The sequence below is a fragment of the Aythya marila genome, assembly GCF_965140915.1.
Source record: "Aythya marila genome assembly, chromosome: Z".
Lineage (NCBI taxonomy): Eukaryota > Metazoa > Chordata > Aves > Anseriformes > Anatidae > Aythya > Aythya marila.
Genome location: NC_139080.1, coordinates 11921080 through 11937421, shown reverse-complemented (window position 1 = coordinate 11937421; position 16342 = coordinate 11921080). Strand labels below are relative to the sequence as shown.

The 16342-nt window shown below is 38.4% G+C and overlaps 1 protein-coding gene across 1 annotated transcript; it reads left to right on the top strand.

The window, feature by feature from the left end:
- The first annotated feature begins 1795 nt into the window (after positions 1-1795).
- Positions 1796-16342, top strand: C1QTNF3 (C1q and TNF related 3). The gene is made up of 6 exons (XM_082784134.1): positions 1796-2086; positions 7168-7279; positions 9457-9611; positions 13124-13253; positions 14626-14725; positions 16174-16342. The coding sequence occupies exons 1-6, from the start codon at positions 1799-1801 to the stop codon at positions 16331-16333; spliced, it is 945 nt and encodes a 314-aa protein (XP_082640260.1). The 5' UTR covers positions 1796-1798; the 3' UTR covers positions 16334-16342.

The following is a 16342-nucleotide window of genomic DNA, read 5'->3' as shown; positions in this document are numbered from 1 at the left end:
CCCAGTGGTTGCACCAGCAGTAGATGTAACCCAACAGAGCATTGCTCACCCCTTTCCATCACATTTCCAGACAGTTTCTCCTCCCACAATGTGACACAGAAGGGATAAGAATATAAACAGATCACAGTTCCTCACCATCATTCAGCAACCATCAATTACTCAACACTCCCAGCACCTGAAAGGGGCTGAACAACCCTCAAATCACCAATCTCCCTGCTGGGCTTGTCTTCCACTTAGACAGGACAGCTACATCCCCTTTCAAAATCCTTGCTGCTTGAGACTTCTTTTCCTTATTTGGGGTAAAAAAGAGGGTTTCCTAAGATTTCTCAGGGATGAAGATGAGGCTTTATTTCTTAAAATTCTCCATATATCTCAGCACTCTGTCAGGCAGTGAAGACCTGTGATGGCTGCCCCTTACAGCTGCAGTCAGTGAAGCTGGGGCATTTTAGCAACTCTAACTCATTTTCCTTGTCTTGCAGAATCTCTGTTGTTAGGCTTTGCTGCTGTAGAACACCTAAGGCTTTCTACATTCACAGATAATTTAGCACTTAAATTTCACTTGTGGGTCCTAGACTTCTGGTTGTTCGCATCCTGGTTTGTTCACAGAATCTCTCTTGGAGCGCCCTGGAGTCCCAGTCAAATGTTAATCAGAGCAGTCAACTTTGAGCAACTTCAGAGTGGTCCATCATGTTGCAGGGTCAGGGATCATTCCCTGGGACCGATGCTATCAGTAGTGATATTGTCATGTACTGGGGAAGTGTTTCTCATGGGCCAGAATGCTCCTTGCTCTCAGGAGTGCACACACGTGTAAGCCCCTGTGTGTGTGCATTTGCAGGACTGCATTCTGCAGATGTGGCATTCTAGAGGATACTAGTGGGTGGTTAAAAATATAGTAAGGATATTATTATAGATATATAATTTGATTCCTTTAGTCTGAAATAAGCCCCCAGTAAATTTATATTTACTTGGCAAAGAAGACATGAAACTTGGTTTGGCAGTTGTGTTTAGCAAAACACTGGGAACTCAAGGGAAAAAATATTGCCTGGCTGAGTAGGTTGAACTAAAACTAGGGAACGGGGCTCTGTGAATCTGAATTCAACCCAGTTTTTCAGAGCTACTTACCCAGTCTACTTCCACCATTGGCCAACTGACAGAAATTCAATATTTTTCTTTTAGTGAATGAAAAGCATAGTCAGAAACAGCCATTGGGTCAGAATCATATGCAAAAGCTCCTCTTGTGCTTTTGTTTCCTAATTGCTCTTGGAAGGATTTTTCGGACTGGGCTGACGCAGTTGTGTGTGTGAATTTCCTGGCAAATAAGGAAGGTGACTGTGTCCAAAAGACATTTTAGAGTGTGAATTCACAGCTTTTCCATGTCTAATCAGGGAACGTAAACCATTAGCCACATGTTCTCCATTTCCATCACATTTTTTCACACTTAAACAGAAACATGCCAAAGAAAAGGTGCTACATTCTTAATGCCCCCAAATAGGAACCACGGGAGTCCGTTAAATGCTGTGGCCATTTCCAGCATACAAATCAATTTTCCTTGTGGTGGTGAAGTGGTGAATAATGCCTGGTTTGTTTAAAGGAGCATGACTGATTTTGGATGAAGGATCCTGTCACTTTGGCATTTTTAGTTTTATTTATTGCACACAACCGTATAAAACTTGGTACTGGTCTCAGTGCCAGGCTTACTAGTGGAAAAGCTGAAAGGACCACATAACTCCTGGTGCAGCAAAGAGGTTCTCCTTCTGCAAGGCATTCTCTGGACTCCTAAGAAATTATTTTGAATAACATGGCAGAGAAGGATTTCATCAGTTGGCATCTGCTGGCTTTATTTTTTCTTCCATTTTGCCTGTGTCAAGATGAATACATGGAGGTGAGCAGAAGATCTTATAAACCAGTGGCCAAAGTATTGCAAAGTCACCACCAGACTGGCCATAAAGGTTCCAGAAGCAGGGAAATTTTGAAACAGCGGAGTCAACTTATAGAGTGGACTGTTGCTAATAGCTCTTCTACAGACCAAAATGTCCTGAGACCAGAGGTAGATGATGTAGAACTGACTACCTCAGATAGAGTCCAGGTACTCTGAATTAATCTTCTAAAGATAACTTTAAAGCTAATGGGAATATTTATTTTTTTTTTTTCTTCTAAGATTATTAACAATATGTTTATGAAATTAATTTTATTATAGCTGTATATTGGTCTGTATCCTGCTGGGTTTCTTTATAGGATCTTTAAATGAGCTGGCAGAGCCAGCAGTGTTTTTGGGACACTGGTAACAACATAGACAGAAGTCCTCTTTAGCTGAAACTATGATACAATGCAATCATATATTGTGATATACAGTCTCTTAACTATTTCAAGGTACTACTTAATTAATATATTAAGTTTTAGATTCAGTTAACTCATTTGGATGTGAAGGAAAATTAGAGAATTTATAGAGATATTTGGAAAGATTCAGTTAGAAGAGAATGAATTTCATTGAAAACTATGTATATAAAGTATATTCTCTTGGGCTTGAGACAAACATAATGAACTGAGTATTCAAAATTATTATTCTAAGGGATAGCTTGAAAAAAACAAACAATAAAGTATTGAAGTGTTCGAGATCTGAATAGATTTAATAATGATATATATCAGCTTAGTGTCAGTGGAAAAAAGATTTGGAATGAAACTAAAAATCATCTATAGTATCTGCTTTTTAAACAGAGGATCTTTTTATGCCTCTTACATGGCATTTTATATGTTAAAATCATTAGCTCACAACAAAGAAATAATCGCATAATTTGATTATACAAAAAATATTGCAATCCAAATTTAAAAGGAAAACTGTAGGGCAGAAGACAAAGCTTTTCCCAGCACAACAAAATGATGCTCAAATGAAATTTTTGTTGATTGATATTTCTTAGAAACAAGAACATGAGTGTTTTGCTCTTATTTCTGATAGAAATGTTTGAGTCTTATGCAGTCTACAATTTATCCTTTGTGATGTAAAACAAATTTTCAGTTTGAACCATGACATTTTGAATCCCCAAAAATCATGGACATATAGACAAGTGTAGAATAACAATTTACTTCATGATAAGCAGAGGAGAGATTTGATTTTAATCCTGTTTTAGGCTTAAAGAACTGAAACACATCTGAGTAAGGGAATGAATTTAATACACCACTATATGCCCTAAATGTATAAATGTATATATAAATGTATATATAAATGTAAATATATCATTTATTTTTTGTAGTGCATTGCATTTCGTATTTCTTGAGCAGGAATTACATGTTTCTATAGTACATTGAGCAAGATAGATGTTTAACTGTAGGTATGCTAAATTACACTTGCAGTATACAAACAGTGTAAGCAAACATATATACATGTATATATTCCAATGAGTCAGTTACCACGTGTGTTCCTCTTTACTGCATAGAAAACTGTACAGCTGCATACTATAGACCATATGTTATTGGTAGTTAAAGACAACTACTAACAAAATATCATATAATGCAGTATTTAACGCAGCATAATGATTTTTTTAAGGTTAAAGCTCTCCATTACAGAAAGTGCCACTGTTTTTAGGGTGCATGTGTCTCTCATCAGAGAGTTTAGTACATGTGCAGAGTTGCCTGCTGGGAGAAGAGGCTGTGACATTAAAAATGAGCCCAGCAAGCCTGAGTACAGCTGATGGCAGTCATTTACCTGCCAGTCCCCTCTCTGGGAAGCGATCTTTTTCTGGGGAAATGATGCAAGTTTTGGCTTACCGAAATGAAATGGAGCGCTAGCAGATGCGTGACAGGGCCAATCCATCACAGAGTGGCTGACGCAATAGGTATTTTCCATCTCCAAACTCCAGGGATTTCCAGGCAGAGAAAGAAAAGAGATGGTAAAGACTTGTTTTAATTTATGTCAAACTTCTCCCCTCCCCCTGAGCTATCTAAAAGCTGTTTTGCAGCTGCTGAAGACAACCAGTCTGTGAATGGAAATGTTTCACCCCTAAATCCTACTTTGCTGCTTATCCTAACTGTGAGTGGAGAATATAACCATCTAGTTAAAGAGTTTTAAAGATCCTATTCCCTGTTGTGGCACTGAGACTATAGCATTTGTCTTTACTGCACTGGGTAAGAGGTCAGTTTCCACACCCCCAGTAACTTACGAAAAATATAATGCATATTTCTCAAGCACATGGTTTCTTAATAAATGGAGAGAGCCATGCCAGACACATTTGTCCTTTATAGCTTGCTCCTTTAAAACCTTCAGGTACTAGTCAAACTACCGGTGTTTTGCCTTGAAATCTGGTGGGTTGTTTATTTCATTGCTAGAAAAGGGGCATGGAGGACATTAGTGTCCACAAAGAAATGCTATTTTACATCCAGAACAGGAGCCAAGGATGGTGGCTGTACATTAATTGTCTCCTGCATTGTCTTAGATAGCACAATGGAAACCTATAAAATTATTCAGGAATTGAAAAAGGATTGCATTGCTTATAATGATTAGTTTCAAGTCTTTAAATTAAGGGAATTTTATAGACCATCTGCTGCCTAGAACTGCCTCCTATATACTAAATCCTAGGAAATTCAACAAATATCCGCAATGTCATTGTTTCCAGTTTTCTAACTTTATTAGGATATCAGTGTGGTAGATATATTTCAAAAGCCCCTAAATCATACTCGTGTTCCAAAAGCAATGCCAAAGATTCATTGTGCAATAAAATTTATGTGCAAATGGCTGCATAGGACACCTTTGGCAAGTAGGCTGTAATTAATCTCTATGTCCCATTTGGGTGTAATTTTACATTAGCCACAGCTTTTTCTTTTAAATGTACTTTTCATGAAGTTCTCTGTTTTCAGAGATTAAAAAAGAATCTTCAATATTCATTGTTCTTGGCAGCCAGCTATGAACATTTTTTTTTCCTCGTCAAAGGATTAGTAAAGATAATAAGTCAATACTACTTTATGACTTCCATAAGTAGCTATTTTCAAGTCAGTGGAACTGCTGTAGTACAACCAGGCTGGCAGGACTTGCCCTCTTTCACACATAATCTGTTGAGTTTTTGGAGAGATTGTGTCAAATAGCTTTTGGCTATGACCAGCACTGGTATCTGTTTTGCAATAAAACTACTGTTTATCTAATAATGTTGGCCAGGATTTCAGTGCACTTTGTAAGAAAATAAATCTTACCTGTGCAGAGACTTTCACATGCCTGAGGTAAGGTTTTCTGACACTTGCAGTTCATTTTGCTGGACTCATGCTTTCCTTTACCAATTACCCAGAGTTCTAAGTATTTAGGTATTTCCAGGCTGATAGTACTTATTTGCTCTTGGCAGAAGTGTATATAGTTGGCCCTCTTGTTTAATATGAATATCAAGCTCTATCAAAGAAAAAGCTGAAGATTTTATTCTTAGCCCATACTTGACATTAGCATTTCTGATGATGCAAAATGTTTGCACAGTTCCAGTCCTCTTGTGTTTGGCTCCCCTTCAAGAACTGAAAATGAGCTGAAAGTAGGATTACTTCTTTTGTCATACTAGGAAACACTTGAACAGTGTGTCTGGTGATTATCAGATAAATTCTTTGTAAAAACAGGGAGAGACAAAACAGCAAGAAAGATACAAACAGGTTCTCCAGGAAGAGATAGTCCAACAGGTAGAACTCATTTTTCTTTTTCAACATAGACCTTATCCAAAAGGAAGATGAAAAACATCTCATTGACCAAAATACCATAAATCCAAAGCTCTTCTGCCCACTGACAAGTCTTAACATTTCCACAAGTCTTTGAATATGGAGCAGGTTTGTTGAGCTGTCAGGTCAACCTTTCCTCCCATGGTAGCCTCACTGTCATTGGTTCCAGATGCAGAGGAACATGTCTGTGGCATTGGAGGAGTAGCAGTGTTTTGTTGGCATGAAAGGTGTTTTCTGTATTTATGACATAAATTCCCAAGCCTTTTGAAATGAATGAATTCTGAGGGTATGAATTCTAGGGACATGCTTCGAAGTGTTCAAAATGTGGGCAGAAAACCAGTGTTTCAAATCCATCTGTTGACCTTGAGGGCAGGAATACAGCACATCTGCACGTTCATTTGGCAGTTCCCATCTCACCAGAGGATCATTTGCTGCTGTTAAACCAACAGGTCTGCATTAAGTGAGTAATTTAAGGATGATAAAGATGATGGAAATAAAGGAAAGGAAGACCTATGAGAAAATTGAAATAGAAGATGTAGTTGGAACTATCCCCCTGCAGAATATAAGAACTGCAGATTTGTGCCTCTGGATAATAGCAAAAAATTGTGAGGGGAAAAAAAAAAAAAAAAAAAAAAAAAAAAAAAAAGTAGAAAAAATGAAGAAGTAGAGAAATAAAATCAAACCTAGCACTTCTTCCTCAGCTGACCCATCAGAAGTTTTGTGACCACTGAATCACCACAGTGCCTAGTTACAAAATCTAACCAGGATTGGATACGACTCCACTAGTATAAATACAATAATTTGGGAAAGAAAAGCACTGAAATGAAGCTATTATCAAACTACTATTACAGAAACTGAGCTGTTTGTAGTAAATGTATTAATTTATTCGTGTTGCACCTTGGCACTTTTTTAGGTTTTCCCTGCTTTAATAGCCTGTAAATATGCAAATCTGAGAGCTTTAACAGGACTATGCTGCATTTTTGAGTATCTCCTTCTGGCAGTCTGACCCAGTTTTCTTAATGCTAATTGAAGAATTGTTCATTGCTGATGGACAAATGGAATCCCTTTTTTTCCTGCCATTCGTTGCTCCTAGCCTTGCTTGCCAACAAAAGGCCGGCTGAAATGTGGGATCACTGAAAAGCAAGATAGAAACCTAACTGAAATATTCAGCTAACTTTATTATTTGGTATTATTTTATTTTCAAAACCCCCACTACATTTGTTGACAACATTTTTCTTTTGTATATTTATATTTATTTAATACTCATATAGGTCTTAGAACACTTGAAGTGCTTTTGCCTTAAATCTTCCAGAAATTACATCTTTAGGGAAAACCCAAGTATGGGAGATTTCATTCTAGATAAGAAATGTTTTGAAAACTTAGCAAATATATAAACAGAGGCTATGCAATGAAGACCCTGTAAGTGACATGTATATGATCAATGCAGTCCATGAACAAGTTATTTAAAATTTATTTTTGTGCACTTAGCCCCCACAAACTGGACCGCAGAATCCAGACTGTAGTTCCTGCTGCCGTGGTGACTTCGGAGTTCGGCTATACCAAGGACCCCCAGGACCTCCCGGCCCTCCTGGGATGCCAGGTAAAGAATGCACTGTACTCGATTTTTGAACAGTCTAATTAGAGACTACATATTACAGGCTATTCTTGAAGTATCAGAGAATGGTCCAAATCAGAATCTGGGAACAGATTCGGAAGCAAGTTTTTTCTATCATTTCTTGGGAAGACAGAGGTTTTCAGTTAGATTCTAAAGACTTTCCCAGTGTAGAACCAATTGTTAATAAAAATCAGCTTCAAGAATTCATATTGAAAGTAATCTCCTTATGTTTCTAGGCCAAATTGTTCTGTCTTCTTAGAGCAGCATGAAGCTTCCATTAAACTTGGAGGAACTTGTTTCCTGGAGTTGATTATTGCTTTCACCTCTGAATAGTGAAGCAATAATGGATTGCTGGATAGCAATGCTATTGTGTACTGTATGCAGGAGTTTTTTTCATCTGGCACACTGCTAGCCAAATTTTTACAAAGAGACACACATTCTACTATTTTCTTATGGAAACTTCTTCTTTTTCTTCTTTCTTGCTGTCTTCCACAATAAAAAGTAGTTTTTCTTTAAATTAAAAATGCACACGGAAGAACAGGATACACAAAACTAGAAAAAGACGAGCCTACAGAACGGAAAAAGCTAGTTGTATGTTTGTCTGTTTGCCACAGCAGCTACCTTCAGGGATTTGAAAATGATCATTCCTAAAGCAGATGTATAATGTAAATAGATCTAATGGTGAGGCTTCTTGTACAGAAGTAACTGCATTGTGTACTAATACATAGTCGACTTCTTAGAAGTTGCACAAAATTTTTATTACACCCTCTCTTTTAAGGCTGCAGGTCAATAAAGCGGGACGCAGCCCAGTCCCAGCTTTGCCCTTTCCTCATGCCAGGATGTAACTCTGTCACACTCTTGTGTTACCAAAGGATGCCACAAATGTGTGGCAAGTGGCAACCTTACACAGCCTAGAACCTCTGTTTCATTCAACTGCTGCATTTCCTATCATTGTGCGCTTGAGGGGAATGACAACAACTGTTCTTCCTTTGATTGAAACAAATACCACTTGTACATTTCCGTTCTGAGCTGTTAGAAAAGTAGAGCTGTTCTTTTAGGAAAGATCATTCTTGTTATTTTTAGGAATTATTGATTTCTTCATTCAGACAAACAAAAATTGGTTCATTTCTTCTATTATCTAGCTTGTTAGTTTGAAGTCAATTTTTTCTTAGTACAAAAACTTTGAAGAATCACGTATTCATATTTGATGATGGACAACATAACTCTTATAAATTCATAACTAAAGTGACTAATCAGAGAACAAGCAGAGTGACAAAGAATCTAATTCAAATTCACATTGAATTAGAACAATGATGACACCAATTAATCCTCTGAGTACTTAATTGAAAGGTCAGGCTCTTGCTTCAGTCAGGCATAATAACTACTCAGTTATTCTGGCCAACTTTAATATTTTGTCAGTCGCATAGTCACACATGTTTGCTCAGTAATTTCCTCAGTAAACACTGGGAAGTAAGTAATACTGCAGATGCAGAAACACATTTTTATAATGACCCTTTTTATAAGAAGCCGTCTCAGAAAAGTTCCATTATAAGGCTTTTGTCTTTAAATCAATCAACCTCTTTGAGCTAACCAGCACCCTAAGAATGTAGCTCCTCCAATTTTTCACACAGATGGGTGATTTAACTAGTTTAAGATTACATCCACTCTCCATTTGTGTAGACAATTTCTAAAGACAGCAAACTGTTCTTCAAAATTATCTCATCTTATACTAGTTAACTTGAATCAACAGGAAATATGTTTTTACACAAAAGAAAAAGCAAGACTATATATGTAGTCACCAGGTACGTGTCAGCTGGCAGTGGCCTTCACTTTCCCTAAGCGTCATGTCCACTGAGGTCTCTTCCTTGCATACTTCCCCAGTAGCACAGTGACCCAAGACACCTGCTGTTTATACAGCACCAAGATAGCATGAGGATTAACTCTTAAGTACCAATGTATGTCCTTCTGGAAACATGCTCATCAAAACCCTTACCTTCATCCTAAACACAAAACTGTTTCTTATCCATCACAACTCAATATGGGTTTTATTATGAAAAGTACATGTGCTGAAAACTTGTAGAAAAGGACCCTGTCACAGGTAGCTGTTAAAATGTATTATTTGAAATAATTGAAGTTAAACAGAAAACTTTGTTTCTTTCAAGGAAATCATGGAAACAATGGAAACAATGGAGCAACTGGCCAGGAAGGAGCCAAAGGTGAGAAGGGAGACAAAGGAGATATGGGACCAAGGGGTGAGCGTGGCCATCATGGACCCAAAGGCGAGAAGGGTTACCCTGGGATTCCTCCAGAGCTACAGGTACAAAACTGCTTGTGTCAGCTCCAGCAGTAACTAATGCAGGATACTTAACCAAATCCACCTGTAAATGAATACAGTGAAAGATCTATATAGTGTTTGTCATGACTGACAAATATGCTCTGCATGATCTTTCTGGAAAGGAAAGGCATCAGGGCTTAGCCTTTTTTAGAGTAAGGTTCCAGCTAAGAAATGGGGAGGAAGAAACAAATGGCTCCTTTTTATGACAGAAAGACAGTACCTGGGTCATTAAAGGTGAATAATAGGGATTATAATTTTTCTATTAAGCTGTACTATACACATAACTCTGTGCTTCCTAGGGCATGTGAATAGAGTAAAGGATTTACTCAGCCTCATGTTTCTCAAGTCAGTCAGGCCTTGTGAGATTCTCATAAGTACATGTAACCAAATACTTAAAGTATTGGGTCAAAACCTTTGAGTGCAGACCATAACCCTCTGGTTTTGAAAAATACCCTTCAGTTAGCGATCTGTGGTTTTAGAAGTCTCAATATCTGAAATATGTTGAGAAGCATGCAGGGTCTGCCTAGGAATGAGCAAGCTGAAAGCCAGGAAAGCATAAAAATATGGGTTTGAGCCTGAGCTGATAAGCTCTGCTGAGGAATGGATGTGTTTGTTTGGGCCCAATATTTTGTTGACCTAATCCCCTAGCTTTTGGATTAGAATTTATTCATGTCCCAGGAATTCAGCAGATGGTGAAGATCTTACATATATAAACCTGCAGTATGGCAGAGGCATGGTGTAGTCTTGTTCTTAAAGCAACCAAAAGCAAATAGGACTTGAATAACTAGGACATTTGACTGCTGCTGAAAACAGGATTTAAGAGTTGCCCACACTATACACTGCATTGTGAGTATATGTGAGCAGTTCATCAGCAGTAGCAGGAGCAGACTTGGGTATGTCTATGATACAGTGCAGCATAGGTGCTAAAAGCAAGATATAGATGCATGGTAAGCCTTTGGATGTATCCCCACTGGTATCCAGCTGCCACTGTGGAATGGGCTTCTGTAGGTATTGTACGATCAGCCAGTCGCATATAGGGGAATCCTAAAGCACTTCAGATAGTGCTAGATACATTTGTGTGGGCACCTTATTGGAGTCATATTTAGCTCCAAATTAACATAGTTAAGGAGCCTACTTACGAGGAAAGCATCTGAACTCCCATTACATACACATTATATACTCATTATGTACTCCTGTTTATACTCATTTGGGATCTAGAAGAACAACTCAGCTTAAAATGACAGTCATTGCTGCTTTTGGGCAGATGTGTCTTCACATTCTGTGGAATATACTGTCTTGATCTCCAGTAACTATAAGGGAGTTTACATCCTCACTCGCATGTATACCCTTAAATGGAAGTATCTTAGTCTTGAGCCGATTCCTATCCCTAAACTCAGTTTACCACCAAAGGTACAAAATGGGATGTAGTAAACATGCAGGAAAAAGAATCCCACTTCTAAACCCTCCAACTATAAGCAAAACTGAATTTCTGATCTATTTACAAATCTATATCTTTTAACTGAAAGGTATTACTCCAAGTAATACTCATTTACATGGTTTATATCCTCATAAAAGTATGCAAATTAACAGCAAAATCACCAGTAGAGACAACCTGTGTAATGTGGGGAAATGACTGTAGATTTCTCAACATTGTGTATGCTTGAATTCTCAGCCTTAGGTTACACAAAGATGCAATAGTTGCACAGAATAAAAAACACGATGAAAATAGCTTCCAAAACTAATGGACTTTTGTGATATAGCAGAATTATATTAGCACTCTTTAAGAATTAGCCAGAATTAACATTATAGCTGAATATCTTGAAAAACATATTGGTTGTAATTACATTTGGCATAGGCATTTTTGCAGTTTTAAAATGAGTGATCAGTATTTCTTCTTACACATAGTGGTAGGAACTATTTTTAATAGTTACATTTAAAAATTCCCTGTATTGTAGAGCATATCATTTCTTATTCACATCATGCTTAAGAACTTTAGAGAGGGGATAGAGTGGCAAAAAACTTTTAAATACAATCCTGGTTTAAGCACACAATTATTTTGAAAGACTTGCATTTCTATGTTTATCTGCTAATCCATAAACGAGACAGAGGAAAAAAGGACATCTTTTTCAGCTCTTTTGGTCAGCCCAAGAAAATAGCTTGGGGTCAAAAAATGTGAAATGGAATCTAAAAAAATATTATAAATTCCATCAAGTGGCCATTACAGATGCTTTGCTTTAACACATGATGAATTTTGATGTGATCCTGGCTGAGAAACAAGAAGTTAACAGTTTGCTGTCAGAGAAAATGTATCAAGCATGGATAAAGAAAATCAGCCCAAACTCTCAGCTCACATCTGGAGTGCCTCAGATTTCTGAGCAGATGGCTAATGATTTCCATTGTTGGATCTAACCTGGCATCTGATTTTGCCTTTTTCAGTTTTGTTCTCATTTGTATCTGAAATCAAAAGAAGTTTGGGGTGGTTTTATTTGTTTGTTTGTTTGTTCTTTAATACCATTGTAGCTGGAATTTCATTAAAAGTATTGTTTTTGTGGAGATCATTAACAGCTGTAATTGAACACTCTCCTTCTAAGAAATTAAGAGACAATAATAAAGTGTCTGTCAAATCACTGTGTGACTTTCTCACATCCAGGCATTGTAATTCTGCCTCTACCCCACCCACTGACAATCAGATGGGGGTATCACAGACTTAAAGGAGAGATAATCTTCCCTACCCATGCAAAAGAGTTCTATACAGGTCATTCCCCGGTATCCTACTGGGAATAATCAAAATTGTCTAGTGTGGGAGGTTTTGCACTGCTCCTTGTGAAAAATTTTTCCATGGCCAGTATGTCCCACTGCAAGAAGTTCAAGCACAGTTCTCACTTTCTTAGTTTCCTCTTTTTATCTCCACCACCCTTTGTTATCATGACTCAGGGGTACAGGGCAAGAAAGAAAAAGTGCTGATTGCTGAATCTCACTCACTGAACTTTTAGAAGACCTCTGATAAAAATGCTTGATGCATCTCTGTAGGTAGTTAGCAAGAAACGCCAATATGTATGGATTTTACCAAGATTACCTTTTCACACATTCAGTTAGGCAATGTCCAGCCTAACTGCATTGGGGAACATATAAAAATTAACTACATCACATATATCAAAAACACCATACATTTCCATAACAGTTGTCTATTGCATCATTCTAGAGAGAGTCAAAGGTAAATAAAATCCCAAACTAAGGTTCTGCTCTGCAAATTCTTGCCCATACACTTACCTTTACAGTCATGAATAGGGCAATTGAATGTAAGAAAGCTAGCACTCTTCCAGTTTCCTTCAATGGGAGTGTTGTTACTGGTGTTTAATGGCCTTGGATCAGGCCCTAGAAGAACATCTCTGTCAGGAAAATAAACAGACTGCAAATACAGGAATAAAATTGTAGCTGATTCCTCTATACATGTACATGTAATGGACAACTGACTGAGAACTGCATTTTTCCAGGTTGCTTTCATGGCTTCCATGGCTACTCACTTCAGCAACCAGAACAGTGGGATCATCTTCAGTAGTGTCGAAACCAATGTTGGAAATTTCTTTGATGTTATGACTGGGAGATTTGGTGCTCCAGTGAATGGTAAGTGCTTGTGAAACAAAATAATGCAGTTCTGGAGCTCTGGGGAGAAGCGTGATAAGTAATGGTGAGAAAACAGAGCTGTGTTATAACAAGGAACTGATGAAATATCACGATTGCCACTTGCTTTCAGGGAAATTATACTGGAAGCTGAGCAAGCCAAGAGAAGGCTTGCTAGCCAGCGTGACTAGTGCTAGAATAAAGACAGAAGAAAGAGGCCTTACCAGATCTGGGGAAGGAGCAAGATGGTCTGCTTTGAGACCTTTAGCCCTTCCGCCAGTGTGATGGTATAACCATGGCCACATGTTGCAGCAGCTTCTCATCCACCTCCTGCCTCCAGTCATTCACTCCATCCTTGTCTTCCCTTGAATCTGTCCATCTGTGAGATGGCCAACAGCAGATGTGGCTGGAACCAAGGCATTACAGTTTTTCCTGAGTTATTTTTCTGCTACATCAATCCCCCCTCACAGCTGTGGCACAGGAGGAACGATATAAGATGGGGGAGAGAGGGCCATAACCAAACACACGTGTAAGCAAAGCCTAAGACCATCTTCCTTCACTTGGCCTTTCTCACCTTTCCATTCATTTACCCAGAGCTATGAGAAGTGATGTTAGATTAAATGGAAGCTAGGCCCTCCAAGCTTGCCATGGCACTTTTCTTACTGGTGGCTAGAGCTACCGATCACAGCTCACAGCTGCTCTCTTTGGAGCTTACTATATATGTGTATGTTAAATTTTGACCCACAATGATTCAGTGACTTTGCTGCATTCTCCAAGCTCCCACTGTAGGGTCAGTGCTACAGAATTACTCTTCAAAGAGCAGGAGCTTGTCCTCTCTCCTGTGGGTGTCTTGTATATCTCATGATACATGACACTGTTGGACAGACAGCATTGTTGGCACCTTTCAGACAGTGAAAGAGCTAGAAGGAAAAAGGGCGATGGCAAGGGATGCGTTGTACAAACAGAAGAAGTGGTGGCTATGCCTGCATTTTTTGGGATGTGGCATGGCCAGGAGAGCAGCAGCAAGTACCAGCATGCTGGTAAAAAAACAAAAACAAACAAACAAAAAAAAAATGTGAAAGAGAGCTCACAGGACTCAGCCTCTGGGAAATTTCTCTTTTGGTGTGATGGAAGGGATGGGCAGTCCTGTCATGTTCAAGTAAAGTCTGGAACAGGATGTGGCTTAATCCCTGCCATAGGCAGAATAAAAGTGAAACAGATTTTGGTCTCACTACAAGCAGAAGAAAAATACTCACTGATAACTATAAGCGATTTTTGGTCTCAGTTGTTTAGCTTTCTAAGCAAGAAGCACAAGCCTGCAGTGTGACTACCTTCTTCGACAAACAAAACATACTACATTTTGCAATCTTTTCAGGGGTGTATTTCTTCACCTTCAATATGATGAAACATGAAGATGTGGAGGAAGTGTATGTGTACCTGATGCATAATGGTAACACAGTATTCAGCTTATATAGGTAAGTAAAGGGTCAGGCCATTTTTACTGCAAAAGACATGTTTGCATAGGTGTGATTGGTTGCTCACGTTTCAAAAAATATTAAGTTGTTCTTTCTTTTAAGAAATTCTGTAGAGTGAAAAAGAATAAGAAAAAGTACTATATTTTGCTCTCCTCAACTTTCAAATTTGGATCCTACCTGCCACAGATGCTGGACCACAAATTCTGCCTTGATCAGAAGTTCCTCAGTGCTGAGGGGAATGGAATTAGGGTTGGAATTCACTGGTAGCATGATGTAATTCTGCTAATACATATCTTCATCCTCACTTTGGCTGCCAGAGAAAGGGTGTAATGAAGTGTTCAGCAGCTAATAATAGTCTTGTGAAAGACTATTTTCTTTAAAGGTGGAGAGCATTTAAACTGCAATAGTGAAGATGGGTGAGAAGTGAAGGTGTTCCACTTGCTAGCTTTGTTATCTTCAACACACTTTGAATAAAAAAGTTTCTGAACTTTTATGAAGTTAATGTTACTTGAAGAATCATCAAGAATAGGATCCACTTCTAGCTTAGCTACTCCTATAAAGACCACGCTGAGAAGCTTGTAGCCAAGTGGACGTCTGAAAAAAGTGTTTGGAAAAAAGTTATTTTTTTGATACCAACATAGGGTCTGGTGCCAAAATCAAGTTTTCCTCCAAAGTCTGACTAAACAGATATGAAATCTTAGATTCAACACACTGGATTTTAGACGCTTAGACAACAGTGGCTTCATTTAAGCTGCCTTGTTGAAGCTGCTTCTTCAACAGCCAGTAACAGAAGCACCACCGAAGGGTGCTTCATTCCCAATAGATCTTTCCTTCAAAACAAAAAGCACCCAGATCTTTTCCCCTAATGTATTAATGTCAGAAAAGGCAACAAATGGAGGAGAAAAGGGAACTAACACTCAAACAAATTGGAGGGTTAGCCCACATGATACATGCCTAGGTTCCAACAGATGACCATCAGGATGATGCCTGTCTCCATCTTTTGCCCGTGCAGGGAGCTCAGGGACTCAGCCTACAGGAGAATCCCGACCTAGAGGCATTTAAAATTGACTGGCATGAATTACAGGGAAAGAGAGAGCATCACAGGAAGCCTGGAGTGTTGTGAAGAATGAGCAGAAGTTTATTTTAAAGCATAAATTCATACCTGTGTCATGGGGAAAACAAAAACAAAAACACATAATTTAAACTTCTAGAATTCCAGATTTTCAGAAGGAATTATACAATTAATTATATAAGGTGCAGAGGTTGTCTAACAGATCAAATGGACAGAAATGCCAAAGTTTCCACATAAAGCTGAAAAAATGTTGGCAAGCCTTTCCAGGAAGTTTTGCTCAGGATAACAACATGCTTTCTCATGTTCTTTTTTAAAGTTGTTTGCATGATCATTGCTGAAAAAGAAAAAACTGATTTGTTAAAATATTCATCTTTAGCTATGAATCGAAAGGGAAAGCAGACACTTCAGGAAACAGTGCGGTGCTAAAACTTGCCAAGGGAGATGAAGTCTGGCTGCGAATGGGAAATGGAGCTCTCCATGGGGACCATCAACGCTTCTCCACCTTTGCTGGGTTTCTTCTCTTTGAAACCAAGTAAAGAGAGAAA